At 37.0% G+C, this 20,432-nt stretch overlaps 1 protein-coding gene across 1 annotated transcript; it reads right to left on the reverse strand.

The window, feature by feature from the left end:
- Positions 1-8,004: 8,004 nt before the first annotated feature.
- On the reverse strand, positions 8,005-8,714 carry LOC138170161 (large ribosomal subunit protein eL29-like). Its single transcript, XM_069099524.1, has one exon. It carries the CDS (start codon positions 8,589-8,591, stop codon positions 8,049-8,051), a length of 543 nt encoding a protein of 180 aa, XP_068955625.1. The 5' UTR covers positions 8,592-8,714; the 3' UTR covers positions 8,005-8,048.
- Between the last annotated feature and the right edge of the window lie 11,718 nt (positions 8,715-20,432).

The following is a 20,432-nucleotide window of genomic DNA, read 5'->3' on the forward strand; positions in this document are numbered from 1 at the left end:
TCTTCTTCTTCTTCTTCTTCTTCTTCTTCTTCTTCTTCTTCTTCTTCACTTTTTGGAGGAGGGAGGGTAGGGCAGTTGGGGTTAAGTGATTTGCCCAAGGTCACATGGCTAGTTTTTGTCTTAAGTGTTTGAGGATGAATTTTAACTCAGGTCCTCCTGACTCCCTGGCCAGTGTTCTATTCACTGCACTACCTAGATGCCCCAAGTGCTTGTTGATTTCTGAGGCATAAATGCTCACACTGACTGTTTAACAATTTAACAATGGGCTCTCATAAGCTGTCAGAGCCTACTATAACACACCTCTGAGTGGAATGGTTGTGAAAATCAGAGTGATTGAGGAGGTGTAAAAGGAATTCTTCTTCAGGTACAGGTGGGATTAGATGGTTTCTCAAATCCCTTCCAACTCTTGATTCTAAGAGAGTGGTTAGTAAGGAAGTTAGGACATCCCCTCTACAACAGCACTGATCAGTAGCTATGTAATCTTTCCTTGGAATATCACCAGCCTTAGAAACAGTTCCAATTGCTAAACTTTGTCCTTAGATGGAGTTGGAATCTGCCTCTCTGTTTGCCTGATCTTAGTTTTGCCTTCTGGAGCCAAACAAATAAATGAAATCATTCTTCCACAATATAACTCTTTAAATACTTGAATATAGTTATGTCCTTCCCTGCAAATCTAATTTCATTTGGGTTCAACAACTCTGATTCCTTCAAAAGACCCTGCTATGGCATGGCTTTGAGTCTCTGGATCATTCCTAATCACCATTCTGTTGACATTTTTCAATTTAGGATTATAGAAGCTGGCAAAATAATTTTCCTAGAGCACATGCCTGGCCATTACACTTTTGCCACAAAACCTTCAGGGGCTCCTAATTTTCTCAATGATTAAATTTTTTTTTAATTCAATCTTATTTTATTTTCACTTCCTAAAATACAAACTTTTTAACTTGTCACTTAAAGTCTTTTGCAATCTGGTTCCGAACTACTTTTTCAGTTTTATTTCACATTTTACACATTTTCTAGTCAAATTGTACTATTATCTGATCCCCAAACTTAACATTGCATTTCCTGTCCCTGTCTAATCAAACAAGTTTTTCTCATGCTTGAAATAATGTTATCTCCTCTTTGCCTTTCAGAATTCTTATCTTCTTGAATGCCCAGAATGGAAGCCATCTCTTCTGTGAAACTTTCCCAGATCCCCCAGATGTAATACTCTCTCCCTCCTCAAATTAACTTGTATTTATTGATATATATGTTATACCTTCCTACAATAAACTACTCTCTCACCTTCCACAAAATCTCCTCCTTTCTTTTTGCAATCCCCTTCTTACCTTCATATCTAATAAATAAATACTTATTGAATGCATAAATCTAAACTTATAATCACCCCTAAATCCTTTCATGACAAAAAAAAAAAAAGCCAGAACTTATCCTCTCTTTCTCTCCTTGCTCTCTATTAGTGAATTCTCTTGAGGTGTCCTCAACTTTCTACAGAGCTGTCCATTTTTTGCCACTACTTGAGATTGGGGAAGGGGGAATTGATGTTTGCTGCTATTGGTGCTGCCATTAAGGGAACCCTAGTGTTTATTCTCTCCTAGCTCCATAGATTCTGGGAGGCCAATTTATCATTAAGGGAATTTTTTGTCTGGCATATGAAGGTGCAACTCCAGAGGTTCCATAGAGCAATGCTTTGTATTTTATATACTTTATATACCAAGTATATACTCCTTCCAGTCTCATCTATCTCATTTATAACCCTATATACCCCACAGTTCAATAAGGGAGCACATGTGTATTTTCTTTCTTTTTTTTACCCTTAAAATATATTATTCATTCATTTATTTATTTTTAACATTCTTTTTTTTTAGAGTTGCAAATTTCCTCCCTTCAGCCCCTCCTCCCCCACCCTTTGAGAAGGCAAGCAATATGATATAAAGTATACATGTAAAATAATGCAAAACATATTTCAACATTTGCCAGTTCACCAAAAGAGAAGAAAAACAAAGTGAAAAAAAGTATGCTTCAATTTGCACTCAGAGTTCATCAGTTCTCTCTTGGGAGGTCAACAACATTTTTCATCATGAGTCCTCCAAATTATCTTGAGTCATTGTATTGATCAGAGTAGCTATGTCTTTCACAGTTGATCATCATTACAATATTGCTGTTACATACAATGTTCTCCTGATTCTGCTCACTTCACTTTGTATTAGTTCATATAAGTCTTCCTAGGTTTTTTTCTAGAGCTATCCTGCTCATCATTTCTCATAGCACAATAGTATTCCCTCACAATCATATATCACAACTTGTTCAGCCATTCCCCAATTGATGGGCATCCCCCCAATTACCTATTCTTTGCTACCACAAAAAAAGAGCTGCTATAAATATTTCTGTACATATAGGTCCTTTTCCTTTTTCTTTGACCTCTTTGGAGTACAGACCAAGTAGTGGAAGGAAGCACATTTGGCAAACCAGAAAAAGTAGCACCAGTATTAACAAAAAATCATGAATGGCTTCTTTATTCCTACACAGATACTCTTAAGTTAGATGCTCACAATTCAGGAAGTGCCTGTAAGATTTAATTCTATTGTGCTACTAGTAGTTTTCCACTTCTGTATGTCCCTATTCTCACATTTTTTCAGTTATTCTCTAGGGCAGGAATTCTTAATCTTTTTTTTGTGTCACAGTCTCCTTTCATAGTCTGATGAAACCTGTGTATCACTTCTCAGAATGTTTTTAAATGTACAAAATAAAATGCATAGAATCACAAAAGAAACCAATTATATTGAAATTCAACTATCTTTTTTTTTCAAGTTCACAGACTTCAGATTAAGAACTCCTAGGAGGGGATTTATTTTCCCAATTTTAAGTTCTGAAATGTGGTCTTTGTTAAAGGACTCCAACTGGCCCAGATACAGACATAACAGCATCATCTCTGGAGACAACTGCCTCTCAACCTTACAGACAAATATTACCGCACTGAGGCAAATTCTTTTAAAATTCAGCTTAAATGTCATTTCCTATCTGAGATTTTTCCTGCCCACAGCTGCCAGTACCTACCGAACCTCTTCAAAATTACCTATATATTTTGCATTTACTTTAATGAATATGTTATTATCACTGCAAAATATAATCTCCTCAAGGGCTAAGACTGAATTTTTATCATCTTATATCTCTAGCCCATAACAGTGCCTGGCACATAGTAAGCATTTAAGAAATGTTATAATTTGTTGGTAAAATATAAAATATTACATTACCTAAATACATATTTTAAATGCTTTAAAAGGAGATATTAATAATTTTAAAAATAGTGAGGAGAGGGGGAAAAGTTTTGAAAATATCATTTAAACCAACTAACTGTTTACACTCCAGTGATATCCATTCAGTAATTAGAATGTGTTCTCTCTAGGTGCATTTTTTAAGGGGCCTGCTAGCATAAATTTAAAATAATGTCCTCATTTGTCCATCAACCTTCATTAGGTTTTTAAAGGTTTTTAACCATTTCCATCCCTCTTTTTCTGGCAAATGCCCTCTTTTCCACTCTCACTGTGCAGTGTGGTATTGCCAATAATTTTACTTGCCAAATGAAGACTAGCAGAACTTTATGGCTGTGTAGGCTGAGAACAAGGAAGGACTGAAGTCAGACAGACACCAAACAGACCAAGTAAGAGCTAGAAGTAAAAGCTAGAGCTCAAAAAAGGGTTCATCAGTTTATCATGCTAATTGAACTGCATGTCCCTGCAGGATTTTAAGCTATTTTTGTCTTTCCCCTTCTGAGACACAGCTGCACACAGCTCCTGCTCACTTCCACTGCCTCCTGAATGCATCAGGACAACAGTGGTGAACAGTTACCAAGTTTTTCCCTGCCATGCATAAACATATTTCCAAAAAGTATAAAATATATATCTCTCAGAATCTCTATGTCCTTACATACCCACAGCTTAAAAATGGTAAGGGAATGATCCTAAAAAAAAAAGCATAATCACTCCTTATCTTTAAAAAAATTATTTGGTTAGTTTTTCAGTGGAACACAAATTTGTGGGTGAATTAGAAGGTAATTTGCTTACATACCATTCTCTTAATAGCAGTAAATGGTTCTAGTAGGTAGATGGTAGAACCAATTAACATTTGAAGTCTGGTTAAAATCTACAATTGGGCCCATGTAAATCTTTACATATAAAATGTCCATTTCATAAATGAAAATAATACTTAGGATAATACATTAATTTAGAGCATTCTTTCTGAAGATTTTCAAAGTGTTTTCCTTTTGTAACAAACTGAATGCTAATCCAGTAGGGTATAGGCAAAACCACACACATAATTCTCAAAATATAATAGGGTTGTGGTGGATGAGTAGCATGGATAGGCACCTACCAATGTCACATAGTATATTTATATCACACTTTTAACAGGACATGTTGACATCTACTCTCTCTCTCTGGGTATGGATTACTCACTCCAACCTCATCTCATCCTGGCAAGACTAGATTCATAGAGATAGTCACCAGTTGGTAACATTCAACTTCTCTCAGGTTCCTAGAAGTAACTCTCTTGAAGAGAAATAGACTTCCCCTACCTACCACTCTTAAGCCCCCCTCCAATGCATTTTCTATTTATAAAACCAGCCCTTCAGAAGGTAACAAAATTACATAGTGTGAGATATTTATATAACCAGCTACTCATAATAATAACACTTTTAGATCTTAACATGACTACTTACTTTTAAAAAGGCAAAAGAAATAACATTATAGACTAAAGCTAATGCATAAATAATAAAATACAATAACAATACACATATAAATCCAGATCATTGTGTCCTCCAAGGTACTCAATATCTATAATGAAAAGTGGGAATACACAAAAATGTGGAAGGGAAACACATGAGAGAAGAAACTCCATGTGTTCCACATAACTCACAACTCTGCATTGTGGATTTTGATACTGTTAGTCCATTTACGAACATTTATACTTCACACAACTTTTTTTCTTTTGACCCTCACTATTCTTTGACTAAAGAAATACTCTTCTCTTCTATGGATGCTACAGTGTCCAATCATAACAGAGCTCACAGCAACATAGCTGAGATTGCCTCTAAACCAGGCAAAGAAACCCAGCCATTGCAACACAATACAAGAATAGCTATAAAGACCCCCTGCTTTTCCTTCACAGACCAGAGATGGCAGCAGAGAGCAATAGGGACTAATGAGAAACCCTATCTAACTACAGATGGTAGAGAAGCCGTCATTTACTAGCTGTCATTGAAGCTCTTGACCAATGAAGCCAATTTTCTCTCCCATTAGGAATTATACATAAGAAGTCTTCTGGAAGGTAACTGCTTCTAGTTGCCACAACTCCATAAATTAACTTTTCAGCTCTTGCTGAAAAGTTCTGTCAGGTCCTAAATCAAGTTCTTCTTTGAGGTGCTTATACCCAGGTCCAATATCTGCTTCAAAAGCTTCACTGAGAGCCTCCTGACTCTCCATGACTCTCCATGACTCACCTTTCAATTTAAAAGTCACAAGGCCCCAAATTCCCTTAAATCAATATCAATAGTTTTTTAAAATTATATCTCAATGGTTTCTCATTTTAGTCTTACCTTCTTTAGTCATCAAATGAGGTGAGACTCATATAATGCTTGCAGCTTTGAAGGGTTCAATACAGCCCTCTATATCTTTGGTGATCTTGAAATTATGCTTCTTCACACTCATAATTTTCCATTTTTAACAAATAAAAGATACTTCTCTACCTCTTTAAAATATCAAATTCTTCCCACACAAATGTGGTCATTCTACATTATTCACAAGAAGATTTAAGTCTTTATATTTATTCTAAACTTCATGTCCAAAACTGTTTAGATCCTGTCTAAAAGCTATTTCTTCATACACCTATATTTAAAGCAAAATAGGGTTTTTTTTCTACTCCTTCTAGATATCAAAACATTCCTCCTTAACACTGGTAATAGCCTACATTATTTGACAATTCACATAAATCTTTTCCATTTGTCTCATTTTTTTTTAATCAACAAACTGTTCGATATGAAAAAGGCCTCAAAGGAACAGTATAACTTACATGTGGAACAACTTTGTGAAATAGGTAACGAGTAACCAGAAATAAAATTTAAAAATCAAAATCAAAAGTATTTTATGAATATTAGACTCAAAATCTAGATAATTTATTTATTAAGTATCCTTTAAAATATCATGCTGATGAAATACTAATGAAGCTGCCCCCAATATCCTAACTTTATTATAGGCTCCACTTAACAGTAGGCCCACTGTACCTACCTGATCCCTCCCCCTGCCATGCCGCCAATGTTCTAACTTCTTCATATATGCCTGTAATGCCAAGCAAAGGCAACTTCCAAGGTTCAAAATACCAGCACAATAGCCCTCCATTTTATTCAGTGACAAATTAAGAACAAAGAAAATCAAAATGCAGTATAATTCAAAATACAGCATTCACCAAGTGTAATTCAATAATTTCCAAGTACTACTCTACCCCTGGAAAGTACATCCATTCAGTCAATCACAAAGTCCCTCTTCTCAAATGGAGATTAGTTTCCAATCATAAACAAAGTACATTCATTTAGTCAGTCAGAGAGCACAAAAAAGTCAAAAGTTTCCCACCCCAGGATCACAAACTGAATTACAATTATCATCACTTAACGCCTAGCACCTTCTCAAAAGGCTCAGTAGAGAGCACAAAGGCCATCTACCCCTGAGTTACAACAAGGTTAAGATATCATCACAGCATTTAATACCCAAAGAGAGGTCTTTTCTTCATCTTGACCCAAGGCAAGTTCTCAGCAATCTTTGTTCCTGGGGAGACAATGCTTAACAAGGCCACAAGATACATAGCCAGTGTCCTCATTAATTCATTCTCTATCTGCAGAACAGTCCTAGGACCCCTGAAAACATTAGCAAGACCCTCTTCCAGGGTTTCTGTAAACATACAACAAGAAAATCCTTCTTCAGAGCTTCTGAACCAACAGCAAGTTTCCAGGACCTCTGCATCAACAGCACTGTCCTTCACCAGTGGAAGCAATTCACTTTCTGTCTGCAGAACAGTCTCAGGACCTCTGAACCAACAGCAAGATTCCAGGACCTTCAACAACTGTCCTTCACCAGCAGACGAATCTGGCAAAACAACATCAAAACAGACAGACAAAATACCAGCATAACAGCCATGTCTCCTCAGTCCTTGGCAGCTTCGGATGGCAGCTCTCAAAAGTCCTGGGCAGCTCGAACTGGCCCTCAGCAATCCTCTCTCTGCCTCCATGATGCTGCTTCCAAAAATTCTTCTGCCTCTCTTCCTCTGCTTGTGCCTCTCCAAATCCACAGCACCAGCTCCTCCCAGTTCAGCCCTCTCTTTTCACATCAACAAGTCCATCCTACAAGTGGGATTCACAAGCTCTGGGTTTTAACATTCAACCTGAAAACCAAGCCAATACAGGGGGATTTTTAAATTCCATTACTATTACAATGCCTCACTGCTCACTGCAACAACAGGTGTGTCCCTGAATTCTTAGTTCCCACAGAAACAGTGATGGGAACCCAAATACTGCTGCTACCTAGCCACTGCCCTCAGACCCACAGAAACAAGTGTGTTCTCGTACTCTATCACAATCACATCATCCATATAGCCCAAGATACCTATCTTGACCAGACAAGACCACAATAGCTAGCCAATTGAAGGGCAGCAGGACCAGAAAGCTTAACCACTGAATCATAGATGGGACCCATCCTCCATTACCTAATCCCTTAACAAACCCCTCCTGCCTTTTTTATATTCATGATTTCTGTTATTTAATTGCATTTTTACCCTATAAAAATTCATCTTGCTTTCTCTGAAGTTGCTGGTTGCTCTTGGAACTTAGCCTGCTTCATGAGAGGAGTCAATCTCAATAAATGCCTATACTTGGATTAGAAGTAGTCTGATTGAATTTTTTTTATGACTCACCATTTCCTTTATTTATACAAAATAGTGAATAATCATACCCTAGCTGGGAAAAAGGGTGGTTTTAGCTTTAAAAAAGTCCTTCTGTCCTGAAGCATCTATTTTGAAGGCTTGGGACTAGCAGCTCTAGCCCCAGCATCTTTGGGTTTGGACTTGGCAGGCTTAGCAGCCTTAGAATCAGACTTGGCTGCCTTGGGATCAGACTTGGAAACCTTGGTGTCAAACTTGGTGGCCTTAGCATCAGATTTGGTGGCCTTGGGACCAGATTTGGTAGCCTTGGGATCTGACTTACTGACCTTGGTGGCAGATTTGACAGCCTTGGGGTCAGTGGGCTTGGTAGCCTTGGGGTCAGTGGACTTGGTAGCCTTGGGGTCAATGGGCTTGGTAGCCTTGGGGTCAGTGGTTCTGGCCACCTTAGAGTCAGGTTTCATGATCCTAGAGCCTAGACGTTTGATGCCGATCCTAGGAGCTGGATAGTTGGTAGCCATCTTGTGGCCAACATGCCAGGCACTGGCCTTGGGGATCTTGGGCCTGAGGAGCTTGGCTTTGGAGGCCTTGGTGCTCAGGGCCTTGATGGCTTTGGCGTTGTTGGCCTGCATCTTCTTCAGCCCTTTCTTGTTGTGCTTCTTGGCAAAGCACATGTTTCTCAGAAACTTGGGGTCAACCCCTTTCAGAGACTCATATCTCTGTGACCTAGGTTTCTTGATGCCATTTCTGTGCCATTTTCGTGATTGGTTGTGGGTGGTATGGTTCTTAGACTTAGCCTTCTTACACCACCGCTTGCACTAACAGGCACTCCACTGACCGGAAGGGGCCAAAGGGGTCTAACTGAATTCTTTGAGTGGTTCCACCACAACACATCATGAAACCCCAACAGTTTTTGGGTGGGCAAGCCCCACCTCAATAATGCTGTGTTCCTGTATATCAAACTACATGGAACACAAACTTGACAAGGCAAAATTGTGTAAAGGATAGATTCCTGTACTTGTAGTCAGAAGACCTGAATTTTGATCTGGTTTCAGATATTTACTAGCTGCATGACCCTGTGTAAGTCACTTAACCTCTCTAAGACTTAGTTTCCTCAGCAGAATAATGTCCATATTAATAGCACCTACCTCATGGGATTGTTATGCCAATCAAATGAGATAATATATGTGAAATATTTTATAAACCTTAAAGCCCTATAACAATATCAGCTATTATTATTCTAGATGGATCATTTGTAAATAAGTCATAAATTATTATATTTGGGCATTAGCATTATATATTTAAAGGAAATCATGTATCTCAAGATATAGAAAAACAAAAATAGCTCAGATTTACATAGTAGTTCAGTGACTTGCTCAAGGTCACATAGGTAGTAAGCAACAGTGATGAGATATGAACTCAGGTCCCAGGGTCAGTACTCAAAACTTTTGTCCAGGAACAGTTCTAAAATACAAGAATTCAGAAGCAAACCATTTAGCTCTCTGGACCTCAGGTTCCTTATTTGTAAAATGAGGGTGTCAGACTAGATAATCTCTAAGCTCCCTCCCAATTCTAAATATATGATCCTACTGAATACTATAATTATTAAATCCTGAAATTTTTATATATGTAATTATATGTTTGTGTATATTTATGCCAAGAAGCAGCATGATGTGTGTGGGGGTGAAGGGGAGGTATTTATGCTGAGAGGCAGCATGATATCGTGGCAAGAACATGGTTCTTAAATGTCTAGAAACTATTTCCTCTAAAGGGTTGAGTTCTTCTTCCATAGCTGACTTTTTTATCTGCTGCAATGGCTCATACTCACACCTTGATTTTTTAAAAGTGATTTTTTATATATTCTCTTTTTTAAAACATCAAAATATTATCCCATGTATTTTTCCCTCCCCCTTCCAAAGAGCGTCTCATACAACAAAAAGTATTTTTAAAGAGTGAAAAAAAAATCAGCACAACTGATTGATACATCAGAAAAGTCCAAAAATATGTGCAATATGTAATATCTGTGGACTTCCCCCTCCACAAAGGGGTAGGGGGATATCTTCTCATATCTCTTCATTCAGGTCCAACTTGATCTTCCTAATTTTGCTACATTTACTTTTGATATTTGTGGTGTTTGGATTTCCCATTTACGTTGTTATAGTTACTTTGTATATTGTTTTCTTGATTCTGCTTACTTCACACTGCTTTCATTCATATAGATCATTCCATGCTTCTCTATATTAATTACACAGCATTTCTTATAGCACAGTAATATTCCATTATATTTATGTACCACAATTTGTCTAGCCTTTCCACAACTGATGGGCATTTATTTTGCTTCCAATTCTTAACTTCCACAAAAAGTGCTACTATAAATATTTTGGAGTATATAGGGACTTTCTTCTTATTGATGGCTTCCATAGGGTAATGGAGGCTCTGATTGAAAGGGTATGGACATTTAGTCACTTTTATTTGCATAATCCCAAATTGCTTTCCAAAATGGTTGCTCCATTTCATAGCTCCACCAATAATGTATTAGTATTCCTATCCTTCTACAACCCCTTCCAACATTGACTTGCCATTTTTTGTCATTTTTGCCAATTTGTGGAGTATGAGGTGAAACCTCAGAGTTGTTTTGATTTGCATTTCTCTTAGAATTAATGATTTAGAACATTCTTCTATGTAGTTGTGAATACTTTGCAATTCTTTTGAGAACTGTTTGTTCATATGTAACCGATTATCTATTGGGGAATGACAAAAGAGAGTGAGAGAGAATCTGTCTCTGTCATGTGTGTGTGTGTGTGTGTGTGTGTGTGTGTGTGTGTGTGTGTGTATCTTGGATACCAAATCCTTATTAGAGAAATTCTATACAAAGGTTTTTTTCCCCATTCAATCAATAGCCTTCTTATCCTAGATGCATTAATTCTGTCTGTACAGAAGCTTTTCAATTTTAAGTAATCAATGTTATCCATTTTATCTTTTGTAATTGCCTCTGCCTCTGGTTAAGAATACTTCTACCCAGCTGCAAGAGGTATGTGATCTGTTTCTCCTCTAACATTTTTATAGTATGATCTTTAATAATAAAGCTGTATATCCACTTAGAATATAATATAAAATATGGTGTAAGGAGTTGGTCCTAGACTATTTTCTGTCAGACTATTTCACATTTTTCCCAGAAGTTTTTATCAAAGAAGAAATTTTTCCCTAGGAAATTTATGTTTTCTACTTCATAAAAAAAAAATAGGATATTGAGTTCTATTCCTTCTGAATCTCCCTTGTCTAGTCTTTTCCATTGATCTATATCACTGTTTCTTAACCAGGACTAGATGAGATGGTTTTGATGACTGCTTCATTATAAGATAGTTTGAGGTCTGGAAGCACTATTACTACTCTCTCCTTACTTCTTTTCATCCTTTCCCTTGATACTCTAGATCTTTTGTTCTTACAAAAGTTCTGTAAAGTATCCCTTGGTAATTTGGTTGGTATAGCATTAAAAGTATAAATATAAATATAAAATATAACAGTATAATTTAGTAGTGTTTTTATTGTAGTTTTTATTATATTTGCATAGCTTCACTATGAGTACTGAATATTCCTCCAGCTATTTAGGTTGTTCTTTATTTCTTTTTTTTTTAGAGGGGGGAAGGTAGGGCAATTGGGATTAAGTGACTTGCCCAAGGTCACACAGCTAGTTTGTTTTTTTTAATTAAGTGCCTAAGGTCAAATTTGAACTCAGGTCCTCCTGACTACAAGGCCAGTGCTTTATTCACTGCGCCACCTAGCTGCCCTAGTTCTTTATTTCTTTAAGGAGCATTTTGCAATTGAATCTATACATGTCTTTTGTGTATTTAGGGAGGTTGATTCCCAGATATTTTAAGCAATTTGTAGTCATTTAAATGTGATTTCCCTTTCTATTATTGTTTCTTATGTTTTGTTATTATTATATAGAAATATGGTTGATTTTTAAGGATTTATTTTGTAGCCCAAAGCTTTTCCGTAACTATTGTTTCAGTTATCATCTTTTCTGATGCCCTAGAACTTCATTATATCATCAGCAAACAGGCATAGTTTTATCTTTTCTTTATCTTTATTCCTCTAATTTTTTTGTTGCATTATTATTAATTACATTTCCAGAACAACATCAAATAATAGTGATGAGAGTAAGCATCCTTCATTCATTACTGGGTGAGATTCTAATATATCCCTACTGTTTTTGATGCTTGCTTTTAGTTTTAGATGTTTTTATGATGTTTTTGTTGTTTGTTTGTTTTTGGAGAGGGAGAGGGAAAGCAAGGCAATTGTGGTTAAGTGACTTGCCCAAGGTCACACAACTAGTGTGTCAAGTGTCTGAGGTCACATTTGAACTCAAGCCCTCCTGACTCCAGGGCCCATGCTCTACTCACTGCAAATGATATTTTTTAAAAAGATTTCTCTATGCCTATACTTTGTAGGGTTTTTGGAATAAAAGGATGCTGTACTTTATAGAAAGCTTTTTCTACATCTATTGAGATGATCATGTAGTTTGGGATGTCTTGGTTTTTAATATGATTATTTTATTATCTCATGTTGAACCATCCATGTACCTTGGTATCAAATTTGTTTAAAATTTTTGAGTCAATATTTATTAATGATATTGCCTGACAGTTTTCTTTCCATGTTTTGTCTTTCCCTGGTTTAGGTACTGAGACTATATTTGACTCATAAAAGGATTCTGAAAAGGTGCTTTCTTTCTCAATTTTTGAGTAATTTGTGAAGCGTGGAGACTATTCTTTAAAAGTCTGATAGAATTTTCCTGTGCATACATCAAGAGCAACAGTTCCTCCCTCCTCTTTGGTAGTTCCTTTATAGCTACATCTTTTTCCTTTTCTGAGATTTGGTTATTTAAGGCCTCCACTAGGTCTTCTGATAGTTTGGGTATTTTATATTTTTAAAAGTATTCCTCTTTCTGTGTTCTCAGTTTTGTTAGCATGTAATTGTACACAACATATTCTGCTTATATAATGCTAAGTGCCAGGCACTGTGCTAAGTACTTTACAACTATGATAATCATTTGATTTTCACAATAACCCTGAGGGGTAGGTGTTATTATGCAGATGAGGAAACTGAAGCAGACAGTTTAAGTGACTTGCCCAGGGTCATACATATGGTGAGCGTCTAAGGCTGGATCCGAACTTAGCTCTTTCTGACTCCAGGCCTGGCTTCTATCCACTGCACCACCTAACTGCTATCATTTTAGCTATGTTCTTGCTATCATCATCATCCTCTTTACAGGCCTTCTTTGTTCTGCTCTCTGTGTAAAGAGGCTTCAAGGCCTCTTCTTACTAATGGATCTTTGTGCATTCTAGGCAAAGGGATCGGGTTCCCCTAAACTGACAGGTCTCTTTTCCCCCAGATTGGTTCATATAACTCCTTCCCATGGAGGGCTTCACAACTATGGTGATTGTGAACTCACTCAGAAGAAAGGAGATCCTTTTGTCTACTTGGTAGCAAACCCAAGTCCCTGGATAAAAGTAGGAACAGGCTTCAGCCATTGTCTATGAAAGGAGGAGGCAGAGCTTCAGCAGAAGCCTCTAAAGTAGCAAAGATTTGTGATCATCACCCTGAAGGTTCCCCCAGACAGGGGCTGGGGTTGGCAAGCGGACCAGTGGATACCAAATATGTGGCAGCACAGGAAGAATCTTGGTATCAGCTTAGATGCCAGAACAGGCTGCATGAAAGAGGCTTATTATGCCTTGGCCACTTTAGTCCAGATGATCTCACCGCTAGATGCAGCTTTGATTGGACCCCAATATTCCTGGAGATACTCCTGCTCATCTTCACCTCACATAAGGAGAAGAAACCTGGGACTGTACTGGAGGTCTCATCACCTGTGCTGTGATGCTGATGTTCCTGCTACTGCTCTGGTTTATCACATCAACTTTGTATTAGAAGAACACTGGGGACTACATCACCCACCCTCAGGATCAGACTGGATAATTGGTCCTGCCCAAGGAAAAGAGAAGGCCCAGAATTTCTTGTTTTGTTTTTTCCAGTTTTCGTTTTCGTTTTGTTGGTTTTCCTTTTCTTCCTTTTATTTCCCTACTTTCCCTTTAGTATTGCCCATGCCAGGAGGACTGTCTACCATAAGCTAGGTAAAAATTTAAATGGCAGAAAATCCTTTAGAAACCTTGTCACCAAGGGATAGAATGTTATAAGACCAGCATTTTCCTGATTCAACTTCCTTCAGCCCTAGCTTACCTGACGTAGCTTTGTCACCACCACCCTCCAGGAATCCAACATGGAGCAGGTGAAGCATTGAAGCATCTCTCTCTGTCTCTCTGCGTCTCTCTCTTTCTCTCTCAATGGTATGAACTTCAAAGGAGCATTTATAGAATGATGGTGACAGAAGTGGGAGTGGAAAATGGAGAATAAGTTAACTCTACCTCCAGACCCTGTGAAACAAGGTTTATCTTAATCAATATAACACTAAATAGATAAATGTATGTCTTTAAGACACTTAGGGACAGATAGGTGACTCAGTGGATAGAGAACTGGGCCTGGAGTCAAGAAAACCCGAATTCAAATTCAGCCTCAGACACTTACTACTGTGTGACCCTGGGCAAGTCACAACCTCTGTTTGCCTTAATCCACTGGAGAAGGATATGACAAACCACTCCAGTATCCTTGCCAGGAAACCCCATGGACAATATGTCACAGAGTTAGACAGGACTGAACGACAGCAACAATGTCTTTAAAGGCAGGCATATTTAAAGGGATTGGGGGGGATGCATATATATTTTAAGACTCATTGTACTTGGATTACATGATTAAAGGATTCATTGGAGGCATGAATGGAAGCCACTCAGGGTATAAATGGTGATTTAAACTAGCATAAAATTCCTCATATTGTAGCAAAGCTTCACTATAACTAAATCCTGGTTAATATGAAAAAATTCCATGAACTGATCATTTTAAAAACTTTTCATTGTATATGTCCATTGGGGTGGAACTAATGGCTATGCTTTACATATAATTATAATCAAATAATGTTGATTCAAATCATCTGACCACTCAAAGGAATTCCTTGATTGTACTGATCAGGTCCTAGCTATATAATGGCAGTCTTGGCTCTTTCTCTTCCCACCCCACCCCCTAAATTTGAAACAATAACAACCCTTAATAAAGTATGAATAAAGAAGCTTAATCTTGGGAAAGGACTATGTTTCTCTGTGTGTGAAGCTGTAAGTAGATATATGACTCATATCATAAATGAAACATTAGTATATGGAAAAATCATATTCCATTACAGTAACAGGGAAGTCACATAAGATTCTTTAAAAAAAAAAAAAAAGACTGTATTCCTTTTATTCTCATTAAAGCCATTAAGTAAGGATGACCTCCAAAGTAAAGATATTCTAGTGTTTTCCCAAGGATATGTATTTTCCTTGATTTATATCTTCCATGTTGCCCTATCTCATAACTTCCCAGATAAGGAGAAAAATAGGGACCCGGATTCATTCATAGGCAAATGAGTTTAGAATCTTTACAGAGGCTAGATAGAACATGTCAGCCACTATGCTAAGAGCTGAGCATACCCCCAAAATAAATAAATAAACAAATGAAAATACAATCCCTGCCCTCAAGGAGTTTATGACAGTACCCAAAAGGAAGCTACAAGGGTGGGGTGAAGAAAGTACCCAATACCCACGTAGGGGCATGATGATGACATTGGTATTGAAACCCAGCCAAGCAACCAGTGGAAATTGAAGAGATGACTGGGATTTTGAGCCCCCTATAAAGGAAGGTTAAGGGAGGAATTTTTTGCCCTTCCCTCCAGTCCCAGAATGAACTGGAGTGGCCTTTCTTTCCTAAGATTTTCAGCCTCTCCCCATTTCCCCTCCTTCCCTCTACTCCCTCAGCTCTGCCTCTGACAGAAGAAGCTAGAAGAGAGTGATACCACTCACGTAAGGATGGGGGCAAAAAAGAGGGAAGACCTAGCCCTTTCCTCACAAGCATAATAGCACTCACTTTGCTAAAATTAACGTGCACATTTTTAATCAAATTGTAAGTAGTAGAAGTTTGTATTTTTATGGACAATTTTTCTTTTTTTTTTGTCTGAATATCTGCTAGTTACTAAGTTTAAGATAAAAATTGTTAACAAGTGTCAGACAAGGCACTTTTACTGATTTTTAATTATAAAGTAAACATATTTCCAAGTCCCCTTCATTTTAAAGTCTACTTGAGTGGTACTTGTAATTATTGTGTTGATGGAGAATAGAAATGTATCACTATATGTATGTAATAATAGTAACTCAAGTTTATTTAGGCCTTGCAAATACTTCCTTCACAAAAACCCTAAGAGCTAAGTATTATTTTTACTACTTTAGAGATGTAGAAACTGAGGCTAATGGAAATTAGGTCACACAAAGTCACACAACTAGTAAATGTCAAGAACTTGTCTTGACTCCATTTCCAGGCCTGTCCTGGATTCACAACACTGTCGCTCAGTTTCTATTTACTAGAGTATTGTAATATATAAGATTGCTCAAATGTTAATGGAATATATTTAGAGATTAATAGTTCTGCCATCAGGGTGACAGCAGCTTTTACAGTTTCTTTGATGTAACTATAATTTCATTCCATGTGACTGAAACAAATCATAAACCATCCCTACCTTCTCATACAATTTGATTCTTTCTATGCTATCCTAGAAATACTTTACAGAGCTTTACTCAATATACAAGAGCTCTTCTCTCAGTCCTTTGACTCTCTTTGCATGGATACGAAGTCATTTGTATGTGGAGGGAGTTACAATACTGGGAGTCCTCATCAAAATCACACATTTTTAGCTAGATTGCTTAATCATTCCCCAACCATTAAACAGGTATTTAGATTGTTTCCAGTTCTTGCAATTACAAATAGCACAACTGTGTCTGTATAACTAACACTTGGAGAGAACATTTCTTCACTATCCACTTCATTTTTATGGTCTTACTTTTATAGGCTTACTGTTTTGAATAAACTTGAAGTTTTGCTTTGCTATGAGGAATGTTTTTTATTGTAATCTTCAATTCATGCAGCTAAAAGACACTCCATTTCTACATTGTAACTTCTATTCTTTGTAGCTGTTTATAAACCACAAAAGATGCAATGTTGCTTATTTCTTGTTTTACTTGTGTTTCATAATATTTCGCATTGTAGATTAAGATATTCCAATGCCTTGTCCTATTTTACTTTACAACTATATTTATGTTATTCAAATTACAAAGAATTTTTGTTCTAATGTAATAACAAGACTCTTCTTTTTTGCCCTGGCAAACTTTTTCATTGGAAACTTCTTACTTTTGTCCTTTTTGTGAAAGAAACTAACACAACAATTAGTAATGTCATATTCAACCGTATATCATATCCATATTTGATGATAGACAAGGTTATATCAATGACAGAGTAGCATTTTGCAACCTTTGACTAGCTCATATGTGTCACATTAATTGACACTTGGCTTGCATTAAATATGACCTGGTTTTATAATTTGCACTAAAACAAATTCAGATAGTCAAACACAGATAGTCACACCCTATCTGAACACTTATTTCATTTTAGTTGTCATATCTATTGGCATATAATTTGGTAAAATAGGTTTTTAAAAAAAATATTTCCATTTACTTTTTCTTAATTTGTTATGAGTTCTTTTTGGTTTTTTGGCTTTGCTTTTTGGAGGGGTGAAAGCAGGGCAATTAGGGTTAAGCGACTTGCCCAAGGTCACGGGGCTAATAAGTATTAAGTGTCTGAGGTCACATTTGAACTCAGGTCCTCCTGACTCCAGGGCCAGTGCTCTATTCACTGCACCACCTAGCCACCCCCTTTTTTTATTTTTGATACTGGTAATGTAAGTTTTCTCTTTCTTTTAAAAAAACTAATTAGCTAATTATTTATTATATTGTTTTCCCAAACATGTGTTCCTAGTTCTGAATTTTTTTTGTTTTTAAGTTTAATCACTTCTGCAATTTTCAGAATTTATATTTTGGTATTTAATAGGATTTTTTAAAATCTTGGCTTTTTAGTTGTTTTTAGTGATATGATCTAGTTTTTTTCTTTGTTGTTGAGGAAAGTGTTTAGTGATATAAACTTTCCTTTAAGGGCCTGTAGGGCTTCATCTAAAAAAAATTTTGATATGCTCTCATAATGTTATTATCTTAAATAAAATTATCTTTTGTTTCTATAATTTATTCTTTGATCCATTAATTCTTTAGGATTAAGTTATTTAGTTTTAAATCAACAGCATTTTATTTAATATAATTTTTATGGCACTGTAGTCAATATAAGATATGCTTAATATATGTTTTTATGCCTCTAGTTTCTATGCCTAATACAGAGTTTATTTTTGCCATTTGTTGTTGTTCAGTCTTTCCAGTCATGTCTGACTCTACATGACCCCATTTGGGGTTTTCTTGGCCAACAGTATTGGAGTGGTTTGCAATTTCCTTCTCCAGTTCATTTTACAGATGAGGAACAGAGGCAAACAGGGTTAAGTGACTTGTCCAGGGTCATACAACTAGTGTCTGAGGCTGGATTTGAACTCAGGAAGATGAGTCTCCCTGGCTCTCTTAATAGATTTGACTAAGTCTAAGAGAGATACACTGGGGTCCCCAACTACGACAGTTTTATTGTCCATGTATCCTTGTAATTTGTGTAGGTTTTCCTTTAAGTATTTTAATGTTATGACAGTTATGACAGCATATATGGTATTAGCATTTATTTTTTGTCTAAGATACCTTTCAGAAGAGTGTAATTTGCCTATTTAATCTTTTTTAAAATCAAACCTGTTTTTGCTGTTGCCTAGTATGAGATCACGATTGTTACCCCTGCTTTGAGTTCACCCAAAACATAATAAATTTTCCTCCAGTCTCTTATTTTAACTCTCTGTGGGTCTTTATGTTTCAAGTATATTTCTTGTAAATAATACACTGCCAAATTCTGCTATCCCCTTATGTTTTATAGATAAGTTCTTCTCGTCCACACTTATGATACATTGTGTATTTTCCTTCAGTCTATCCTTTTAGACTTTTTCTTCATTTTGTTCCCTACTGCCTCTCATAGATGATAAGAGTGGACTCAGCATGTGCCCCATGTTTTATGTAATGTGTTTCTGCTCCTCCTCTCTTCTCTTCCCTTTTTCCATACTTCAATTAGTTTCTTACCCTTCCTTGCTTTCCATTTAAACTCTCATTCATGATTCACCCACCAAAATAAGTTTGTTTTGCTTATTATTAATTCCTTCCCCAACCTACTCTCTTTATTCCTTCCTCTTCTTTCTCTCCATTCCATCCTATTGATCTTAATATATTTCTACACAAAATTATTTGTTTTTTGTATGTTCTACCCTCTTCTTACTAGTTTAGATGAAGTGAGGTTCAAGTTTTACATCCTCTTCCCTTCCATTCTTCCCTTGTTTGTGTAATCTATTTGTGCATATCAATTATCTGAAATAAGCTCCCCTCCTTTTCAATCCATCAGTATGCTGGTAAATGTTTAACAAGTAGCTCTCCAGGGGGAAAAAAAAAAGGCATTTCTAAGTTTAATCTGCATAATCAACATTTTCTCCATCATTTTCTTAAGTCTAGACAATCAGGAAAACAATAAATCAAGCGTTAATTTGTGGTGTTTACTGATTTATGAGGTATAAATAAAATAACTTGTGAGTTACCTGAACCTATGAGCTATGAGCTATAACTCATAACTCAAGACTTCCCCTTGGTCTGAGCTCCTTACTTTGGCCATTCTGCTACAGTCATCAGACAGTTTCTGGGGAGCCAAGTCCCTGCCCACCTTCTGTGGAGTGTCACAGAGCTGCTGCTCCCTTTTCTTTTTGCTTTTTATCCATTATACAGCTTCAGATCATATCTGAACAGAATCTGTTGTATCCACAACTACCCCACATGCTGGAACAGTTCTAGGCCAGTCCTCACCTAGCTAGCTGCTCTGGGTTATTAGCAATATGGTTGCATGTTCTTCATCTTGCTTCCACAAGGTACACAGGGCTAGGCCCACTCCCTGCTGGATCTGTGACTACTCCTTGCCCTGGACCAGAGTTGCCTTGTCCCAGGCTTCCTCATAAATCCATGGTGTATCTGCAATGCAATTCTGGAATCAGATAGAGATAATTACTTGCTGCTTCATTTTTTCCTGGCTAGAAAAAAATAATTTATTGTTTTCCCCTTGGATTTCCTGACCATTTTTCAGTCAGATGCTTTTCCTGGATCTTTGCTGGAATAGCTGTGGGGAGGTTGGGTACTGCTTCTTACTCTTTACCAGTCTCCTATTTAGGTTAAAGGTAACTGACAGGTCTCAAACCTGTTGATGAGTTAGGTCAGAAGTGGGGGACCTGCAGCCTCAAGGCCACATGTGGCCTTCTAGGTCCTTGGGTGCAGCCTTTTGACTGAGTCCTAGTTTTACAGAACAAATCCTTTTATTAAGGGGATATGTTCTGTGAAGTTTGGATTCAGTCAAAGGACTGCACTTGAGGACTTAGAGGG

Source organism: Petaurus breviceps, unplaced genomic scaffold (genome assembly GCF_028583685.1).
Source record: "Petaurus breviceps papuanus isolate PSGF00001 unplaced genomic scaffold, PetGlider_PUasm1.0 38, whole genome shotgun sequence".
In the NCBI taxonomy this organism is placed as follows: Eukaryota; Metazoa; Chordata; class Mammalia; order Diprotodontia; family Petauridae; genus Petaurus; species Petaurus breviceps.